The sequence below is a fragment of the Geotrypetes seraphini genome, chromosome 4 (assembly GCF_902459505.1).
Source record: "Geotrypetes seraphini chromosome 4, aGeoSer1.1, whole genome shotgun sequence".
NCBI lineage: Eukaryota > Metazoa > Chordata > Amphibia > Gymnophiona > Dermophiidae > Geotrypetes > Geotrypetes seraphini.
Window position 1 is genome coordinate 262,684,830 of NC_047087.1, and position 19,211 is coordinate 262,704,040.

Consider the following 19,211-nt stretch of genomic DNA (forward strand, 5'->3'; position numbering starts at 1 on the left):
GGACTCTTGTTCCTGTATCAAGAGAATTCTTATCTTCAGTGCTGAGTAGAAGACGTCTTCCCTTTCACCTGATTCTGTGCTAAGGCCTAATCGGATGGTGAGATAAGGAAATTATCTATCATAGCTGGGGCTAGATAAAAGTATTCCATTGTCGTATAGGATAAGGAGATGTAAAGTTACTAGGGGTGATAAGCTATATTTTTAGTTGCTGCTAATCAGGAATTATTATTATAAGGAATTATTTAGTGTGTAAGAATTAGTTTTACTCATTTATCTAGCAAGTGTGGTGTGATAATTATGTACTGAGTTTCATATATGTATTCAGATATTCTGTGAACAATAATCAGTTATTTGCTGCTGGCTTATGAATTATATTTTTCTATTTTCATAATAAAAGTATTTCATAAAGACTGGATCTCTGTGTCGTGTAAGTAGGCAAAGCTTGCTGAACCTGGATGAGGTATTATGGTTTTCCCTAGCACCTGACTAAGACAGGCACGTTTTTGTTTATATAACTGATTAGTCATCCATAAATCTTATTACAGGGGGCAGTGACAGGGAAAGGTCCAGATGAAATGTATGGCTAAATTTGGCCCTATTTGTGATAGCAGTGTGATTTGGGAAATGTTATTGTACAGCTTAATGAAAAGAATGAAATATATTTACAATAACAATACAATTTAATCTCATTAATAACAAATAAAAATTATTTCTGTATCATCTATTTGTGCTCTTAGGTCAATGTGTGCCCCTTCATAGAAGTTTCATTCCAGCAAACAACTTATCAAACAAGCATGGCACATGGATCCCATCCCTGTTGGAATGAAGAGCTGCAAATGGATTTTAAGTAATAACTACAAAGATTAAGAGTCATACTTAAAGTAATTACTTAATTTAAATTTACACCAGAGATTCTCAACCCATTCCTCAGGATATACCCAACTAATCAGGTTTTCAGGTATCTAGTATGAATATACATGAGAATGTTTTGGTAGAGCATACAAATGTATTGTGAAAACTTGACCAGCTGGATGTGTCCTGAAGCCTAGGTTGAGAGCTCTTGATTTAGGCTGAAACTGTATGGGCATCAAATGAGTATTGCCAAGTACAGTATGTGGAGAAAGGTGTAAACAGAAAATTACTTCAACTGAAATTTGATATGAAATGTTGTTCTAGCACAAAGGTTCAGTATACTTTCACACCACCATTTTTAATACTCCGTAATTTACTGCATTATAATAAAGTGATGCTGTAAAATGTATGTTAATCTGCCTTTTTCAATAACTCGATGGTTTACTACTTTAATTTGAGCAAGTTTTAGAATATTGGATTTTCATAATAGGAGGAACAATCATTTTCACATGTTTTCAACGCTATACTTTAATCATTGGTTCATACTAATGCATTTTTCCAACACTTTTTTCAATTTTTGTGGTCAGTTATGTATAGCATCTCCAAATAAGTAAATATTTTATAAACTTATCTGCATGTACCATCAGCTTGAGTGCAATTTCTGATATGACTTCATGCTTTGAAATAATCTGCATCAGGAAAAACTCTTCAATGCTTTGGCAATAATACCTCTGCCAAAGTCCATCAGCGGTTATTCTGTTCTGTGTATGACCAGAGCTGCTGAGAGAAAATCCAGGCCTCAGTACAAAAAAGATGTGTGGGCCCTTATACAAAATTCTACACACATGTATGTTGTATATTATTTATTTCTAACAATCATAGATTACATTGATACATTTAGATAAGTATATATAGGTATAAATGTAATAATATAGAAATATATTTATAATAGTAAAAGATGTTTATAATAGCATTTATTGTCTGCCAAACAAAGGTGCTTTCCTGATCTTTTCCCTAGCGAAACTCTGAATTACATAATCAAAATTAATCTGTTTTGCTAGATCAGACTCAATGCTTAGTCCTGCCAAATCTACTAGTTGTGCTTGTGACATAGTGGATCTTAGAGAAATTTTTACCAGCTTTAACTTGCTGAATGAGCGCTCTGCAGAGGCGACAGTGACAGGAATTGTCAACAGAATACACAGACCGACGCATATATTTGGAAAGAGTCCTTCCAGTTTGTACTTTTTCAAGCAATTCAGCAGCTCCAATGGGCTTAGCTGGTTCTCTCCAAAATTTGATCATTGAACAGCTGGCAGATGATTCATCTCCATTACAAGATCTTCATCACTGATATCAGTAGGATATTGATTTGCCAGTGACTTTGATTTTTCTTTCAGCTTATCTATAGGAATTGTTAGGTATTTCCAGAGGAAGTTGAACTTCTCAGAAATGTTCACTGCAGCATTAAAATGAACTGAGTCCACCAAGAACATTATCCAACATTACATAAAAAACAGACTTTCTGAAATACGCTTCTTCAAGGGAGTCATCCATTTCATGTTGTTGTGACAATTTGGCATCTTTGCCATGGAACCTCCTTTTGCGTTTTGCGTCACCACGACTTCCAGATAGTTTAATTTCTATATGTAAATTGGAAGCAACATGCTTATTTTCAGTCCACACACTTTTCAAGCTGTTGCAGAGATCTGTCAGTTCTGAAATCAAGGTTTTTATGTTGGACACTTCAACATCCAATGTTGCATTTCTGGATTGGATAACTTTGTTACAGATATCAATTGGAAATAATATTTTGTACCATACAACAGACATTATCACACAAACAAATGATGTCACATAAGACGAACATAAGAACATAAAAATTGCCACTGCTGAGTCAGACCAGTGGTCCATCATGCCCAGCAGTCCGCTCATGTGGTGGCCCTCTGGTCTAAGAACAGCACCCTAACTGAGACTAGCCCTACCAGCGCACGTTCTTGTTCAACAGAAACTTGTCTAACTTTGACTTGAATCCTTGGAGGGTGTTTTCCCCTATAACAGCCTCTGGAAGAGCGTTCCAGCTTTCTACCACTCTCTGGGTGAAGAAGAACTTCCTTACGTTTGTACAGAATCTATCCCCTTTCAACTTTAGAGAGTGCCCTCTTGTTCTCCCTACCTTGGAGAGGGTGAACAACCTGTCCTTATCTACTAAGTCTATCACCTTCAGTACCTTGAATGTATCGATCATATTCCCTCTCAATCTCCTCTGTTCGAGGGAGAGGCCCAGTTTCTCTAATCTTTGGCTGTACAGCAGCTCCTCCAGCCCCTTAACCATCTTAGTTGCTTTTCTCTGGACCCTTTCAAGTAGTACCGTGTCCTTCTTCATGTATGGCGACCAGTGCTGGACGCAGTACTCCAGGTGAGGGCGTACCATGGCAACCATGGCAGCATGATAACCTTCTCTGATCTGTTCGTGATCCCCTTCTTTATCAGTCCTAGCATTCTGTTTGCCCTTTTTGCTGCCGCCGCACATTGTGTGGACGGCTTCATTGACTTGTCGATCAGAACTCCCAAGTCCCTTTCCTGGGAGGTCTCTCCAAGTACCGCCCCGGACATCCTGTATTCGTGCATGAGATTTTTGTAAACGACATGCATCACTTTACACTTATCCACGTTGAACCTCATCTGCCATGTCGATGCCCATTCCTCGAGCTTGATTATGTCACATTGCAGATCTTCACAATCCCCTGCGTCTTTACTACTCTGAATAACTTCGTATCATCCGCAAATTTAATCACCTCGCTCATCGTACCTATGTCCAGATCATTTATAAAGATGTTAAAGAGCACGGGTCCAAGCATCGAGCCCTGTGGCACCCCACTAGTGATGCTCTTCCAGTCTGAGTATTGTCCATTTACCCCCACTCTCTGTTTCCTATGCTCCAGCCAGTTTTTATCCACGTGAGTATTTCACCCTCAGTTCCATGGCTTGCAATTTTCCGAAGTAGTCGTTCATGCGGAACCTTGTCGAACACCTTCTGAAAATCCAGATATACAATGTCAACCGGATCGCCCTTGTCTATCTGTCTGTTTACTCCCTCAAAGAAGTGCAGCAAGTTCGTCAAACACGATCTACTTTTGCTAAAACCGTGCTGACTGGTCCTCATCAGCCCGTGTCCGTCAAGGTGATCAATGATGCTGTCCTTTATCAGTGACTCTACCATCTTTCCCGGTACCGAGGTCAGACTCACCATTAATCTCTGTTCTTGTTTTGGCAGTTAGGTTCAGCTTCAAGAGGTCTTTTAATGCTAATTTGATGCCAGGCAGATGGGCTACAAAGGGCTTCAAACTTTTAACATGGTCTGACCACCGTGTGCTAGATATGCCATAAAGAGAACAGCCAATGAAAGCTCTCGACATAGTATTCAAAGGCAAGGAGGTAACACTCCAAACGAAGATCAGACTTGTCCACGCACTCATTTTCTCAGTGGTCAGTTACAGATGTGAAAGTTGTACACTAAGGAAACAAGACAGAAAGAAGATTGACTCATTTGAGTTTTGGTGCAGGAGAAGGATTTTAGGTATGCTGTGGACCACCAGAAGAGCTAACAAATTGATTGTTGAGTGGAAGGTGATGGAGGGTAGTGATCAATGGAGATTGCTCTGAGGAAAGGGATATTACCAGTGGTGTGCCTCAAGGTTCTGTTCTTAACATTTTTATAAACAATATTGCTGTAGGGCTTTCGGGTAAGATTTGCCTCTTTGCAGATGATACCAGAATCTGCAATATAGTAGACACCCAGGATGGTGTGAATAACATGAAGAAAGACCTGGCGAAGCTTGAAGAATGGTCTGAAATTTGGCACTTAAAAATTTTTTTTTTTTTTTTTAATTCTTTATTCATTTTCAACATTTTCAATAAGTGCAATACAAATTAAATACATTTTATATTTAAGACATCACTTAATACGCTTTCAAGAAACAAATCAATCTATATCCCTCCCCTCATCCTATCCCAAAATTATTATAAATATTTAATTTAATAATCAAATCTTCAAAAAGCTCATTATGATATACATTTCATATCCATAAGAGATAATAAGCACTAATAAAGAAACCCGTACATTAATTTTAAAAGAATTCAGAGAATCATTTAAAAATAAATCCACCCTCCCTCCCCCTGGATGTGCACATAATCTATATATATAAAATCGGATGTATGTATGTATGTGCCGCGATCACGCAAAAACGGCTTGACCGATTTGAACGAAACTTGGTATGCAGATCCCTCACTACCTGGGATGATATGTTCTGGGGGTCTCGCGGCCCACCTGCACACGCGGAGCTACAAACAGATAATCGGATTTCACCCATTCATGTCAATGGAAAAAATGTAAAGAGCTGCCAACGCAAAAACGGCTTGCCCGATTTGAACGAAACTTGGTATGCCGATCCCTCACTACCTGGGGTGATATGTTCTGGGGGTCTCACGGCCCACCTGCACATGTGGGCGGAGCTACAAACATAAAATCAGATTTCACCCATTCATGTCAATGGAAAAAATGTAAAACAGCTGCCAACGCAAAAACGGCTTGCCCGATTTGAACGAAACTTGGTATGCAGATCCCTCAGTACCTGGGATGATATGTTCTGGGGGTATCGCGGCCAACCTGCACACCTGGGCGGAGCTACAAACAGAAAATCAGATTTCACCCATTCATGTCAATGGAAAAAATGTAAAAACTGCCTCCGCAAAACCGGCTTGCCCGATTTGAACGAAACTTGGTATGCGGATCCCTCACTACCCGGGATGATATGTTCTGGGGGTCTCGCGGCCCAACTGCACACGTGGGCGGAGCTACAAACATAACTTCAGATTTCACCCATTCAAGTCAATGGGAAAAATGTAAAAAGCTGTGGGACCGATTTGAACTAAACTTGGTATGCTGATCCCTCACTACCTGGGGTGATATGTTCTGGGGGTCTCGCGGCCCACCTGCACATATGGGCGGAGCTACAAACAGAAAATCAGATTTCACCCATTCATGTCAATGGAAAAAATGTAAAAAGCTGCCATTCTCACTGTGACCAATTTGGACGAAACTTGGTATGCAGATCCCTCACTACCTGGGTTGTTATGTTCTGGGGGTCTCGCGGCCCACCTGCACACGTGGGCGGAGCTACAAACAGAAAATCAGATTTCACCCATTCATGTCAATGGAAAAAATGTAAAAAGCTGCCATTCTCACAGTAATTCAAAAACGGCTTGACCGATTTGAACGAAACTTGGTATGCAGATCCCTCACTACATGGGGTGATATGTTCTTGGGGTCTCGCGGCCCACCTGCACACGTGGGCGGAGCTACAACAGAAAATCAGATTTCACCCATTCAAGTCAATGGAAAAAATGTAAAAAGCTGTGGGACCGATTTGAACGAAAATTGGTATGCAGATCCCTCACTACCGGGGGTGATATGTTCTTGGGGTCTCGCGGCCCACCTGCACACTTGGGCGGAGCTACAAACAGAAAATCAGATTTCACCCATTCAAGTCAATGGAAAAAATGTAAAAAGCTGTGGGACCGATTTGAACGAAACTTGGTATGCAGATCCCTCACTACCTGGGGTGATATGTTCTGGGGGTCTCGCGGCCCACCTGCACACGTGGGAAGGGTGGGTTCACCCAATAATGTATATGTTCTTGCTCCTGGAGGTGAAACTAAAAATGTTGTTTATAATCAAGTTTTGTGTTAGTTGTATTGTATTCATTTTGTCAAATATTTCACATAATTTGAATATTGTACTTTTTATAAAGTAAAAAAATATTTTCATTCACCACTATAAAGTATCTTTATTTGAATCCATTTACAGTGTTATTGCTATAATTAAATACCCGTGCAACGCCGGGCCATCAGCTAGTATATCAATAAAACTCAAATCTACAATAAATCAACAAAGACGTCAATGGACCCCATATTAACTTGAAAATTTTTATATTTCCTAATGATTCTGCAATCATTTTTTCATATTTGTATATCAAGCATAAATTTGCCCACCAGAATGTAAAGTTAAGACAGTCCCAATTTTTCCAATTACGCATGATCAACTGTACAGCAGTACTTGTCATAATTAGGAACAGTCGACCTTTATATTTATCTAATGGATCCTTAATATGCAACACAGTTCCACAAATAACTACTTCATAAGATAAAGGGATTTTAGATTCTAAGATATTAATATGTCCCCAAATCGACTTGCAAAAAATCAGTATCCTAGGACAATAAAATAGTAAATGATCCAATGTACCTATATCTAGATGACAGTGCCAACATCTATTAATCTAACCGGGGTCCAAAAAGAACAATGCAACAAAAAAAAACATATTTGTCTCATAGATGCTGACACTGTACACCTCATCCTCCAAGACCAAATACGTGGACATCGAGACGCAGAAATATACTGTCCAATCTCGATGCTCCAAATATCTCTAAGAGCATTTTTAGGTTTCTTATTCATAAAATCAGATATCAATTTATACCACCTGGCGGCCTGATGACCCATCATATCTGCCTGAAAACAAAGGAACTGCAAGGTATAATAATTTTTAAAAACTCGTCATTCAGGGAACCCTTTCCGAATGGCCTGCCTCAATTGCACCCAATTATAAAACTGAAATTTAGAAATACCAAAAGATTGTTGTAACCTTGAAAATTCAATAAATTTACCATTTGATATTACATCTTCTAATGTTCTTATACCCGCCTGCATCCATTCTTTCCAAGCAATTTTAGATCCGCCTTTTTGTATCTTGGAGTTCAGCCATAAGGATTGATATAAAGACTGTTCTATAGGAATTTCTGTTAACTTATTTATACATCTTAAAGTCTTCCAAGTATCCAAAATAATAGTATTATTTTTAACATAACTAGGAAGCTTTATATCTAATACATGAGACAACCACATTGGGGACATAATTTTCCCCAAATTCCAAAAACAAAATTCCAAAAACAACCAGTCCAGAAGATGTTCCATGAGCTCGGGTAGGATCCAATACATAGCCTGACACAGAATATAGGCCTGATGATACCTATAAAAATTTGGGAAATTAACCCCTCCCTCCACAATCGGTTTTTGTAAAGACACTAAGGCGATTCTAGGAGTTTTGCCCATCCAAACAAACTTTATAAGGATACTATTCAATTTCTTATAAAAAGACCATTGAAAATAAATTGGCAGTATTCCCATTTGGTAACAAACCACAGGCAATATCATCATTTTAACAGTTTGGATTCTCCCCCACCAAGACAAATGTAATGGGTTCCATTGCTCACACATTTCTGTAACCTTCTGTAATAATGATTTTTCATTTACTCTCATTGTCTCTTCTAATGTTTTATAAATCCAAATTCCTAAATATTTTATACCCTCTTCTTTCCATAGAAAAGGGAATGAATCAAATAGGCCTTTTTGACAATGTACATTGAGCGGAAGAATTTCCGATTTACTCCAATTTATTCTGTATCCTGAGAATTTTCCAAATTTTTAAATCAAAACCAGCAAATGTGGAATGGTATTTTCAGGATTCCTCAAATGAAGTAAAATATCATCTGCATATGCAGATACTTTGTATTCCTGACCTCTATGAGGAATACCTTGAATCTCTTCTACTTGTTGAATAGCCAATAACAAGGGTTCCAGTACATATCAAACAGCAGAGGAGATAAAGGACAGCCGTGTCTAACTCCCCTCTCCAGACGAAAAACTTCTGAAAATGTATTATTTATATATAATCTAGCAGAAGGGGAGCTATACAATGCTTTAATCGTTTGAATAAATCCAGAACCTATACCAAACCAATCCATTGCTTGATACATAAAGGTCCATTCTACCCGATCAAATGCCTTCTCTGCATCCAAAGATAAAGAGAAGGCAGGGTCATCCATTGATTTTGTTAAATTCAACATATGAAGAGCCAACCTGGTATTTTTGAGGAATGTCTTTGAGCAACGAACCCTGTTTGGTGCATGCCTATGATATAAGGGAGAGCCCTAGTCAAGCGTATAGCTAACAACTTAGCCAGAAGTTTTCCATCAACATTAATCAGAGAAATTGGCCTGTAATTTGAAACCAACAAAGGGTTTTTATTTGATTTGGACAAAACTATTGTTAAAGCCTCTGCCATAGTGCCTGAAATAGAACCTTTAAGCAATTGAACTTGATACAAATTTAATAGATAAGGCAATAAAGTATTTTGAAATGTTTTATAGAATTCCAGTGTATCCATCACCTCCTGGAGCGGATCCAACTCTAAGGGATTTCAATGCTGTCTTAATCTCTGTCAGTGTAATAGGAGCGTCAAGATATATTTTTACATGCTCGGGAATTTTAGGGCCCTTAATTAATTTCAAAAACTCTAAACCATCAAGTTCTTTAGTTGAATAAAGCTCAGAAGAATATAGGGTCTTATAATATTTCAAAAATTGTTTTAATATATTATCAATTTGAGAATGAGTAACACCTATTTCATCTGTAATAGCCACAATCTTTGTTTTTCTCTCTTTTGCTTTTAAATAATTAGCCAATATTTTCCCCGCTTTATTCGAGTTTCCATAATACAAAGCCTGTAGAGTGAACATCTCTTTCCTAGCCAATTTAGAAGAGATCTCATTGTTCTTATACTTAGCTTTTAGGAGATCCTGAAATGTGTTTTGTTCCCATTTTATAATTAATTTTGATTCTAAATCATTAATCTTTAGTTCCAAATCTAAAAAATCATTTTTAAACTTAATATTTACATATGTCGAATATGAAATTATATGCCCTCTCATAGTAGCTTTAAAAGCATCCCACAATGTTCCCAATGAGATCTCTTCTGATGTGTTGATTTAAAAATATTCCTCCATTTTAAACTGAAATTCTTCAATAAATTTTGTGTCTCCAAGCAATGCATTATTGAACCTCCAAACAGCTAAAATTTAATGCTAAGAAATGCAAGGTCATGCATTTTGGCTGCAAAACTCCAAGGGAACAGTTCAGTTTAGGGGTCAAGAGCTTAAATGCACGACAGAAGAGTGGGACGTATGTGATTGTATGTGATGACCTTAAGGTGACCAAACAGGTTGAAAAGGTGATGGCGAAAGCAAGAAGGATGCTAGGGTGCATAGGGAAAGGTATGGCTAGTAGGAACAAGGAGGTATTGATGCCCCTGTATAAGACTCTGGTGAGACCTCATTTAGAATATTGTGTATAATTCTGGAGGCCACACCTTCAAAAAGATATAAAAAGGATGGAGTTGGTCCAGAGGAAGGCTACTAAAATGGTCTGTGGTCTTCATCATAAGGCATATGGGGACAGACTTAAAGATCTCAATCTGTATACTTTAGAGGAAAGGCAGACGAGAAGAGATATGATAGAGACATTTAAATACCTACGTGGCGTAAATGCGCATGAGTCGAGTCTCTTTCATTTGAAAGGAAGCTCTGGAATGAGAGGGCATAGGATGAAGTTAAAATGATAATAGGCTCAGTAGTAATCTAAGGAAATACTTTTTTACAGATGCCTGGAACAGTCTCCCGGTAGAGATGATGGAGACAGAGACAGCGTCTGATTTAAAGAAAGCCTGGGATAGTCATATGGGATCTCTTAGCGAGAGGAAGAGATAATGGTTACTGTGGATGGGCAGACTGGATGGGCCTGCCATAAAATAGAGATATGCTATAAAATACCTCTCAATTTTTTATAATATGTTGTGTCATTCAGTTGTTTCTCATTTTGAACTACATACTTCGCTCTGTCCATGACGACTATGGCACCACCCTTGTCAGCTGGTTTGATGACAATATTATTGTCATTCCTCAGATCTTTAATTGCAATATTCTCTTCTAATGTTATGATATGCTTTCTTATTCTGCTGCTCTAACTTCTCTATGTTGTGCAAGACTAATTTCTCTTTAGACCCATCCAGTGGTAATATACACTGTTAATATAGTTGGTGGGGATCCCTGGGCCTCGCCAACTGAAGAGTCATTTCTGGAGCCCCAAGCAGATTCATTCTCTCAGCAGTCAACAGAAAAATTTCCAGCTGCCAATGCTGACATTCCCCATCTCTTCCACGCATGCATGCATAAGGGATGCCAGTTGAACTAAACATGCACCAGGAAAGGGCGTGTGCTGGTGTCAGCAGATGGAAATACACTGATGACAGGATGAGTCTGCTCAGGATTGCAGAAAGGACTGTTCAGCTGGCGGGGCCTGGTTATTCCCATCAGCCAAAGTATTTATTTTTACTATTTCATTGGGGTGGGGCAGGGTGGGGACACAGTGGAAATGCATGGTCAGGCCCATCCAGTCCACCCATAGGCCCTCCCATAAACTGAGGTCCAGCTACGCTCCTGGTGTGCATTAATCGTTAGCACTCACCTATAATAAAGAAGTGTTTTATCCTCTAATTTTATGTACTGTATTGTTGAGAAAAATCTGTCTCCACTTCTTATTCCATCTTGGACCTTAGAAAGGATGTTTATATGGTACTATGATTAACTTAAAATAAATAATGCAAAACTAGATGTCTTCTGTTCTTAATTCTTTAAGAAAGTATTCTTGATCTTGTTATGCAAAATGTATCAGTTATTTCACAATAACATTTTAAAAATTTTTCTTTAACTACAGATCACCTGGTGGGGATTATACTTATGCAGGTTTGACTAAGATTAAAGACAAAATATATATCAACATTTTTGATGAAGCTGTGATTGAGAAGCATGAGGTAAATATAAATCGATAACTATTAAATAATACTCCAATTCTAACTCTCTGTACATGATGTCTTCCCAGCATCTTATAAGAGGGTTGCAGTTTTGCAGGGCTAGTGTTAAGAGGTTCTACATAGGATACTTGCCCTGAGCCCCATGTCAAAAGGAGCCCCAAGTCTGCCCAAAAATGAAGGCAGTACAGCCTACTGTCAAGCTTGGGGCCCCTTTGCAAATTTCTTTTACTAAGTGTTTATACTGTAAATTATAAAGTTAGGTATTTATTTTGCAGCTACATTAGAGGTTCTTTATGGGTACAAATAAATATTATGTGGTTGTCATTTTTTTTAATGTTTACTGTCGCCAGCTAATTTAGCCCCCAGTATTCAGTGCTGAGCCATGTCCAGGCACTGGCACTGAATATTTGGGGTCAAGTCTGGGCCAAGAGCATATGTGGGCCCAGCTGATATTCAGCCATACTCACAAAAGAGTTATGCAGGCCCCAGCTGAATATCGGGCCAGAACCCAAATATGTATTTTTCCTATCTTTTTCTAAAAAAAAAACCACAACAAAACCAACTTACCCTTCCACCCTTACCAAATGCCTCCTCTCTCCTTCTTCCCCCCTGCCAATGTCAAAGTCATTACTCCTACTGCCCACCCCTTCTCATGTGTAAGTAGGCCCTCCCGGGCATACCTATATGCCTGGTGGTCCAGTGAGTGGTTTTTCGGGACAGGAGTGCAGCTCCCTCACTCCTGCCTCCTCATGGTACCTTTGCAAAATAGCTGCCATGACCTCTCCCTGACTCCCTCCCCTCATCCAGTGTTCCACATCAAGGCCGCCATCAGAAATTTCTGGGCCCCTTACTGAGCAATCCTATTGGGCCCCCACGCACCCCTTCCCCCCCGACCCCCCCTTCTTCCATGGGCCGAATACACACATACATTTCTCTGTCATCGCACTCTTTGACCAAAAGATTTATAAGCCTGCAACCACGTCAAGGTAGACTCTTTCAGCAGGGCCCTAACCTAACCTAAACTAAACTAATCTATACCTATCTATTCTAAACTAACATATGTCTAGCACGCACAAACCCCTTCTCTACGTGGGAAAAATAACACCAGCTCAATGCTGGCGTCAGCATCTAGCGCGCGTGGCGTACGCTAAAGCCACTATCGTAACTTAGTAAAAGGAGCCCTATTTTTATTAGTTAATTATTATTATTTTCCAATGCTCAATATGACTTCCTTTTTTAAGGTTTGACACTTGTGCCAGAATATTTTTACTAAATTTAAGAAGTATTTGCCCTCTTTCAAATGGTATAGAAGTTAAAAAAAAGGACAGGTGTTAATGAAGTCATTAGGTTCAATCTAGCTATTTATTTCTGCATGAATTTAAACAACTAAAAAAAAAAATAAATATAGCTCATCCAGTCATACAAGAAATGGCTCTACAGCAGGGGTGCCCACACTTTTTGGGCTTGCGAGCTACTTTTATAATGACCAAGTCAAAATGATCTACCAACAATAAAATAAAAAAACCCCCACAAAGCACACTGTATGCAGAGAAAATGTTAATTATCATTTATATTCCGTGGGTTTTCAAAGAGGTCAAGTCAGACAATTCTTTGCAATGTCACCTCAGGAAAAATTATACAAAAATAGACAAATATACCCCCTCCCTTTTTACTAAATCACAATAGCGGTTTTTAGAGCAGGGAGATGCACTGAATGCCCTGTTCTGCTCTCGATGCTCATAGGCTCCCTGCGCTAAAAACCGCTATTGCAGATATAAATTCTCTAAACAGACACATTTTGATCACTAAACTGAAAATAAAATCATTTTTCCTACCTTTTTGTCTGGTGATTTCATGAGTCTCTGTTTGCACTTCCTTCTTCTGACTATAAATCCAATATTTTTTTTCTTTCTGCCCCTCCCCTTTTCTTTCTGTCTCTCTCCCCCTGCCCCCCAAGCCATCGCGCCAATTTCTCCACTTCCCCGATTCTTTCCCTACCCCCTAAGCCACCATGCCGATTTCTCCCTGCTTCCACGAGCCAGGCCAAGAATGTACAAGCGCCGGACTCACAAGACTTCACCTCTGATGTCAATTCTAACGACGGAGAGGAAGTTCAAGGCCAGCCAGGCAGCGATTGGCTGGCCCAGAACTTCCTCTCTGACATCAGAATTGACGTCGGAAGTGAAGTCTTGTGAGTCCGGCGCTTCTACGTGCCTGGCCTGGCTCAGGGAGGCAGGAAGAAAAAGATTGCCAAGGCAACGCAATCGACTCACATTGCCTTTGCGATCTACTGGTCAATCGCACTTGACCATTTGGGAACCCCTGCTGTTATGGTATCCTGTCCTGACCTGAGGAAAGGGGTTTAGTCCCCAAAAAACTGCCTTATTTCCATTTCCTATTTATAAACTTTAATCAATAGATACAATGCTACTTGATTCTACGTAAAGCAACAAAACAATTTTTTCTACCTTTTGTCGTTTTTGCTTTAATCATCTTGTCTTCACTCTTCTTTCTAGCCAGCATCTGTCTGCTCTGTCTTCCATACAGCATCAGCCCCTTCCATCCACCGTCCACCCTCTCCCCGTTCCATATGGCATCTTCCCTCTTTTTATGCTCCTTCAATAAACTGTCTATCCTGTGCCCCTTCTCTTCTCCTTTGTACATGATTGATTTCAGCTCTGCCACCTCTCCATTTTTCTCTCTCTGTCACCACCCCATCCCCTATGCTCTGGCATCTCTCTCTCTTCTCCTTTCTTTCCTTCGCACCCCACAGTCTGGTATCTTCCTTTCCCTGATTCTCTAGCATCTCACTTCTTTTCTTTTCTTCCATCTCTCCCTCCCCCTCCATGCTCTGACATCTCCTCCTTCCTTTCCCCCTTCCTTTTCCCTTGGTCTGGCATACTTTCCTCCTTCCCTTCTTGCCCTGGCATCTCTTCCTCCCTCCCTTCCCTCCAATCCCTGGCATCTCGTTTCATTCCCTCCCTCATCTTCTTTCTCCCTCCAGTTGGGTGCAGCAAGTCTCTCCCCCTCTGCTCCCTTTCCTCCTTCTGTCACCCATGACCTGGCGTCATGAACTTCTTCAGGCAGCAGCATTCACAATTCGCTGCTGTTGCCAGCTTCGGGCCTTCTTCTCTGTCGGGTCCTGCCTTCATGGAAACAGAAGTAGGCAGGACCCGGCAGAGAGGAAGGCCTGAAGCTGGCAACAGCAGTGAATTGTAAATGCTGATGCTAGCCGAAGAAGTTTATGACGCCAGGTCGAACACCCGATGCAGACTGCTACTCTCCCCCCCACGACCCTCCTATCTCTCCCTCCCTCCCATCATGAGACTCTAAACAGCACTGCTCTACTCTAAGAAGGCTGCTTCAGGGCTTTCTCCTGCCGTGATTCCCTCTGGCACGTCACTGATGAGGGAAGGAGGGAGAGATAGGAGGGTCGGATCGGGTTGGGGTTGCCCGGGATGATGATGAGGCTGCTGCTGCTGTCAGCGAATCCAGCAAAGGTGAGGCCCCAAAGCACAGCACTGGCAGGCCCCCCCTGACTATTTCGGGCCCTAGGCCTGTGCCTACTGGGCCTATCCTTTAATCTGGCCCTGCTTCTCCCCCCATATGCCCTGACATCTCTCTCTTCCACTCCATGGTATGGTATCTCCTTTCCCTCCCTCCCATGGTCTTTGCATCTCTTTCCTCCTTTTCCTGATCTTCCTTCTCCCTCCTTCCCTCTCTCTCCCCAAATGGGTGCAGCAGTATTTCTCTTCCCCCTCCCCCCACTGGGTACAGCAGTATCATCAGCATTTCTCTTCCCCCCCCCAATTGGGTACAGCAGAAGCAGCATTTCTCTTCCCCCTCCCCCCTAATTGGGTGCAGCAGCATTACTCCTCCCATTCCACCCCCCCCCCCCCGTCTCACACACCTGGCAGATTCGCTACAGACAAAGGCAAGTTGCAAGTTTCCCTTGGTCACTGACCTATCTCCCAAAGGGCAGCGACAGAGGGAAGTTTACAACTTGCTGCTCTTGCTTACTTCGGGCCTTTCTCGTTGCTGGGTCCTGCCTTCACGGAAACAGAAAGTAGGCAGGACCCGGCAGCGAGAAAGGCCTGAAGCAAGCAAGAGCAAGTAAGCTTCCCTCCGTGGCTGGCCTATCTCCCGCATGCTCCGGGGCTCTAATGGTCCATGCCGGCTTCTCTTCTCTACCCCCCCCCGCCTTCTTGTTGCCAAGAAAGTTTTTCACATCAAGAACAAATGAAGACCAGGCACATGATTCGATTTCATTCACTGATGCTATGAAATATGGGTCATTTATAAGTTGTCTGATCTGTGGACCATCAAAAATTTCTGCTTTCAATTTTTCCATGGTAAGTCTAGGTAACATATGCACAGAAAATGTCTTTATTCAAAGCCTTTACAAATTGTTTCATCAGGCCTAGTGGTGGCAGTATGATTCTATCTCATGCTACCAAAGGTTCATTGATTACATTTTGTCCTCCAACCACCATACAAGTCTTACTTTGGAGGCCAATCTTTTTTTTGCCCAATGTTCATGTTTGGCTCTACTATTAATACATTAATAAATTCAACCATATCTAAGAAACTAGAGCTGATGCAGTCTGTCCAATGCAATTTTCTCATCAGGAGCAGGTCAAAAAACCCAAGACACCAAGAAAATAATTTATTTATTTTGGCCTGTGATAATTAATGTGCCAGTTCAACAGTAATAAATTATATTTTTAATGTATTTCCACAGGATAACTGTCTTAGAGGCTGCAGTACTCACTCTTACACAAAAAAGAACTGGCTTGGATCTGTTGCTTTTCCTTTCACTGCACTTCTACACCAATCAAAGGTAATATTGTGGAGGGGCATAATCGAAAGGGACGTCTAAGTCCGTTTGCGTCCAACTTGCAAGTTGTCCAAAGTAAAAAACAGCCTAAGACACATTTTTTAAAAATACGGCCAAAATTTTTTTCTTTTTGAAAATCATCTAATTATACATCCTGCAGATCTGATCGTCCAAGTTGCTAAAGCGTCCGTCTTTATACCACATTTCTGTCCAACTTTTCGTCCAAGTCCAAAACACCTAGAACAAGCCCTGTTGGACGTGGGAGGGGTCTGCAAAGTGATGGACTGAACACCCAGACATGCCACCTAAATAGTGGGGTACCTTACAGGGCACTGCTGTGAACTTCACAAAAAGGGTGCCATGTCTTCTCCTCACTACAGCTCCCTTATAGGTCATGGAGAGCACCCAAACCACCTCCAGAATCCCCTAGACCCACTTATTTACCACCCCAATAGCCCTTATGTCTGCAGGAGCCACTTATATGCCAGTACAAAAGGGATTTGGGGATGTATATGGGAGTGCACATGTTTAAGTATCAATGCAGTGATTACAGTGGCTTATGGGCATGGGTCTTCCTCTCTATGGGTCCCTAACCAACCCCCAAGATGACTTAAGCCGCCTCTGTGCTGGACAACTAGGCTTTCCTAAGCCAGGCAGCCAGGTGATGATGGTCTGGAGGCTGAATTTTAAAGGTGTGATTAATATTTTATGGAGGTGGGGGGGGGGGTCAGTGATCACTGGGTTAGTGTGTGGGGGTCTGTTTTATGTGTTTGCAGTACTTATCTGCCGACTTTAGGTGGGCTTTTGTGACTTAGACCATGTTTTAGATGGTCTAAGTCAGAACTTCCAAGTTCCGTTGATTGTGGGCTGTATAACCTTTGGTTATACATGCTGTACGACTAAGTCTAAGCCGGCCCACGTCCTGCCCAACTCCCGCCCTTGACACTCCTTTTGAAACGCCTTGTTTAGCTTTGGTCATTCAGCGGCACTATGAAGGCCTAGGTCATTTAGAAATACATCCAAAACCCGTTTTTAGTATTGGCACTTGGACGTATTTGGGAAATGTTCATCCAAGTGCCGACTTAGGCCAGTTTTTGGACATTTTTCTCTTTTGATTATGAGCCCCATAGTCTCCATAGCACGTTTCAGCAACATTATTAGTGAGATAACCACTTGAAGAATGAACCATTAGGATCCCATTTTTCCCCATGTGATCTCATTGAGAGCAGAGCTATGCAACTCTGGTCTTGGGCCAGGGCAGACCCAAAAGTATTGGATGGCCTAGATGAATCTTTAACCATGCACCCTCTCCAGTTGGCTCAAGGTCCTACCCCTCCTATAGTTCAGCATCTCCTGTTCTCCTTCCTATGCTTCCCCAGGTTGCCAGTGTCTCCCTTTCCCCTTCCCTTCCACACCCCCAATGATGGTCAGCATCTTCCCTTCCACTCTATACCTCATTCCCAGGGTGGCCAGTATCTTCCCTTCCCATCTTTACTGAACCAATTGCTCAGCATCTCACTTCATCTCCCCTTACCTGCCTTCATTCCATGTCCAGCATCTCTCCCCAGTTCCCTTTCTGCTTCTAGGCCAATGCTGATCCCTCTCCCATGCTACCTCCAAATAAAAGAAGTATGAGCACTGCATGAGTTCTATAAGCAAAGACCTAAGCTGAAATGCTACTATGTCCACCTACCTCTCCCCAAACCCCAACAGGAAGTCTGCCTCTGGTGGTGGTGATGGGGCGGCTACCTAAAGGCTGGGTCAGTCATGATGGGGCCCCAGACTAGTTCAGTTTTTTTCAGGTATCCCTAATGAATATGTATGAAAATGATTTAATTACTATTTAGCGGGGTATTTGCAAACTTATCTTGTGCATATTCATTAGCAATATCCTAAAAATTACCAGTTTAGGATCCTGAGCACTGGAGTTGTCCATTGTTTTTAAAATAAATTTTGTTGCATATTGGGGTCCTTTTACTAAGTTGTGGAAAGCACTAGTGCATGCTTGCTGCAGGTTAAAAAGGTACTGTACTACCACCGGGAACACTCAGGAGTCCCTCGGTAGTTTTGGGATAGGCACACGCTTTCCATGTGCTAAAAAATAGATTATATTTTTTTAGTGCAGAGGCATCTTTGGGGGCAGAGAGTAGGCATGCCCTGTGCTAATCAGCGCATGGGCAATGGAGTGCACTAACCAATTAGCGCAGGAGTTTTTACTGGCTACAAAATAGGTGGCAGTAATGGCTCATACGCTAATGCTCTCGCACTTAATTTCAAAATTAGCATATAGTCAATAGGAAAAAGCAAACTATGACCATTTTACAACCATGCTAAAAAATGTCCTCAGTGTGAAGGAAACCCATGTGCTTAAAAACAGTTCAAGCCACTTTTTAGTATGGCTTTCTAAAAGGGCCCATTGTATTAGATATGCAAATTTTATAATATAATAAATGACAGAAGATAAAGACCTGAATGGTCCATCCAGCCTACCCAACCGTATACGCTCTATAAATTAATGATTTAATTTAAATTGTCCCTTTTCTTAGATATTTCTGGGCCAGAAACCCAGAGCTCTGCATGATACTGTGCTTAGGTTCCATCTACTAGAGTCTTTGTCAAAGCTCACTCCAACCCATCTAAACCATTCCAGCCATTGAAGTCCTCCCCAGCCCATTCTCAACTGAATGGCCATATACGGGACACAGGCCATGCAAGTCTGCCCAGTACTGGCCTTAGTTCTTCAATATATGCCATTATTT

General features: G+C 41.2%; 1 protein-coding gene across 4 annotated transcripts in view; it reads left to right on the forward strand.

Annotated features, from left to right (window-relative positions):
• CC2D2B (coiled-coil and C2 domain containing 2B) overlaps positions 1-19,211 on the forward strand; it is a 212,163-nt gene that overhangs the window by 130,699 nt on the left and 62,253 nt on the right. For all 4 annotated transcript variants that reach the window (XM_033943399.1, XM_033943396.1, XM_033943398.1 and 1 more), the window contains 3 exons: positions 738-847; positions 11,519-11,615; positions 16,357-16,455. In XM_033943399.1, coding sequence (XP_033799290.1) covers positions 738-847; positions 11,519-11,615; positions 16,357-16,455 — 306 coding nt within the window. The remainder of the gene's footprint in view (positions 1-737; positions 848-11,518; positions 11,616-16,356; positions 16,456-19,211) is intronic.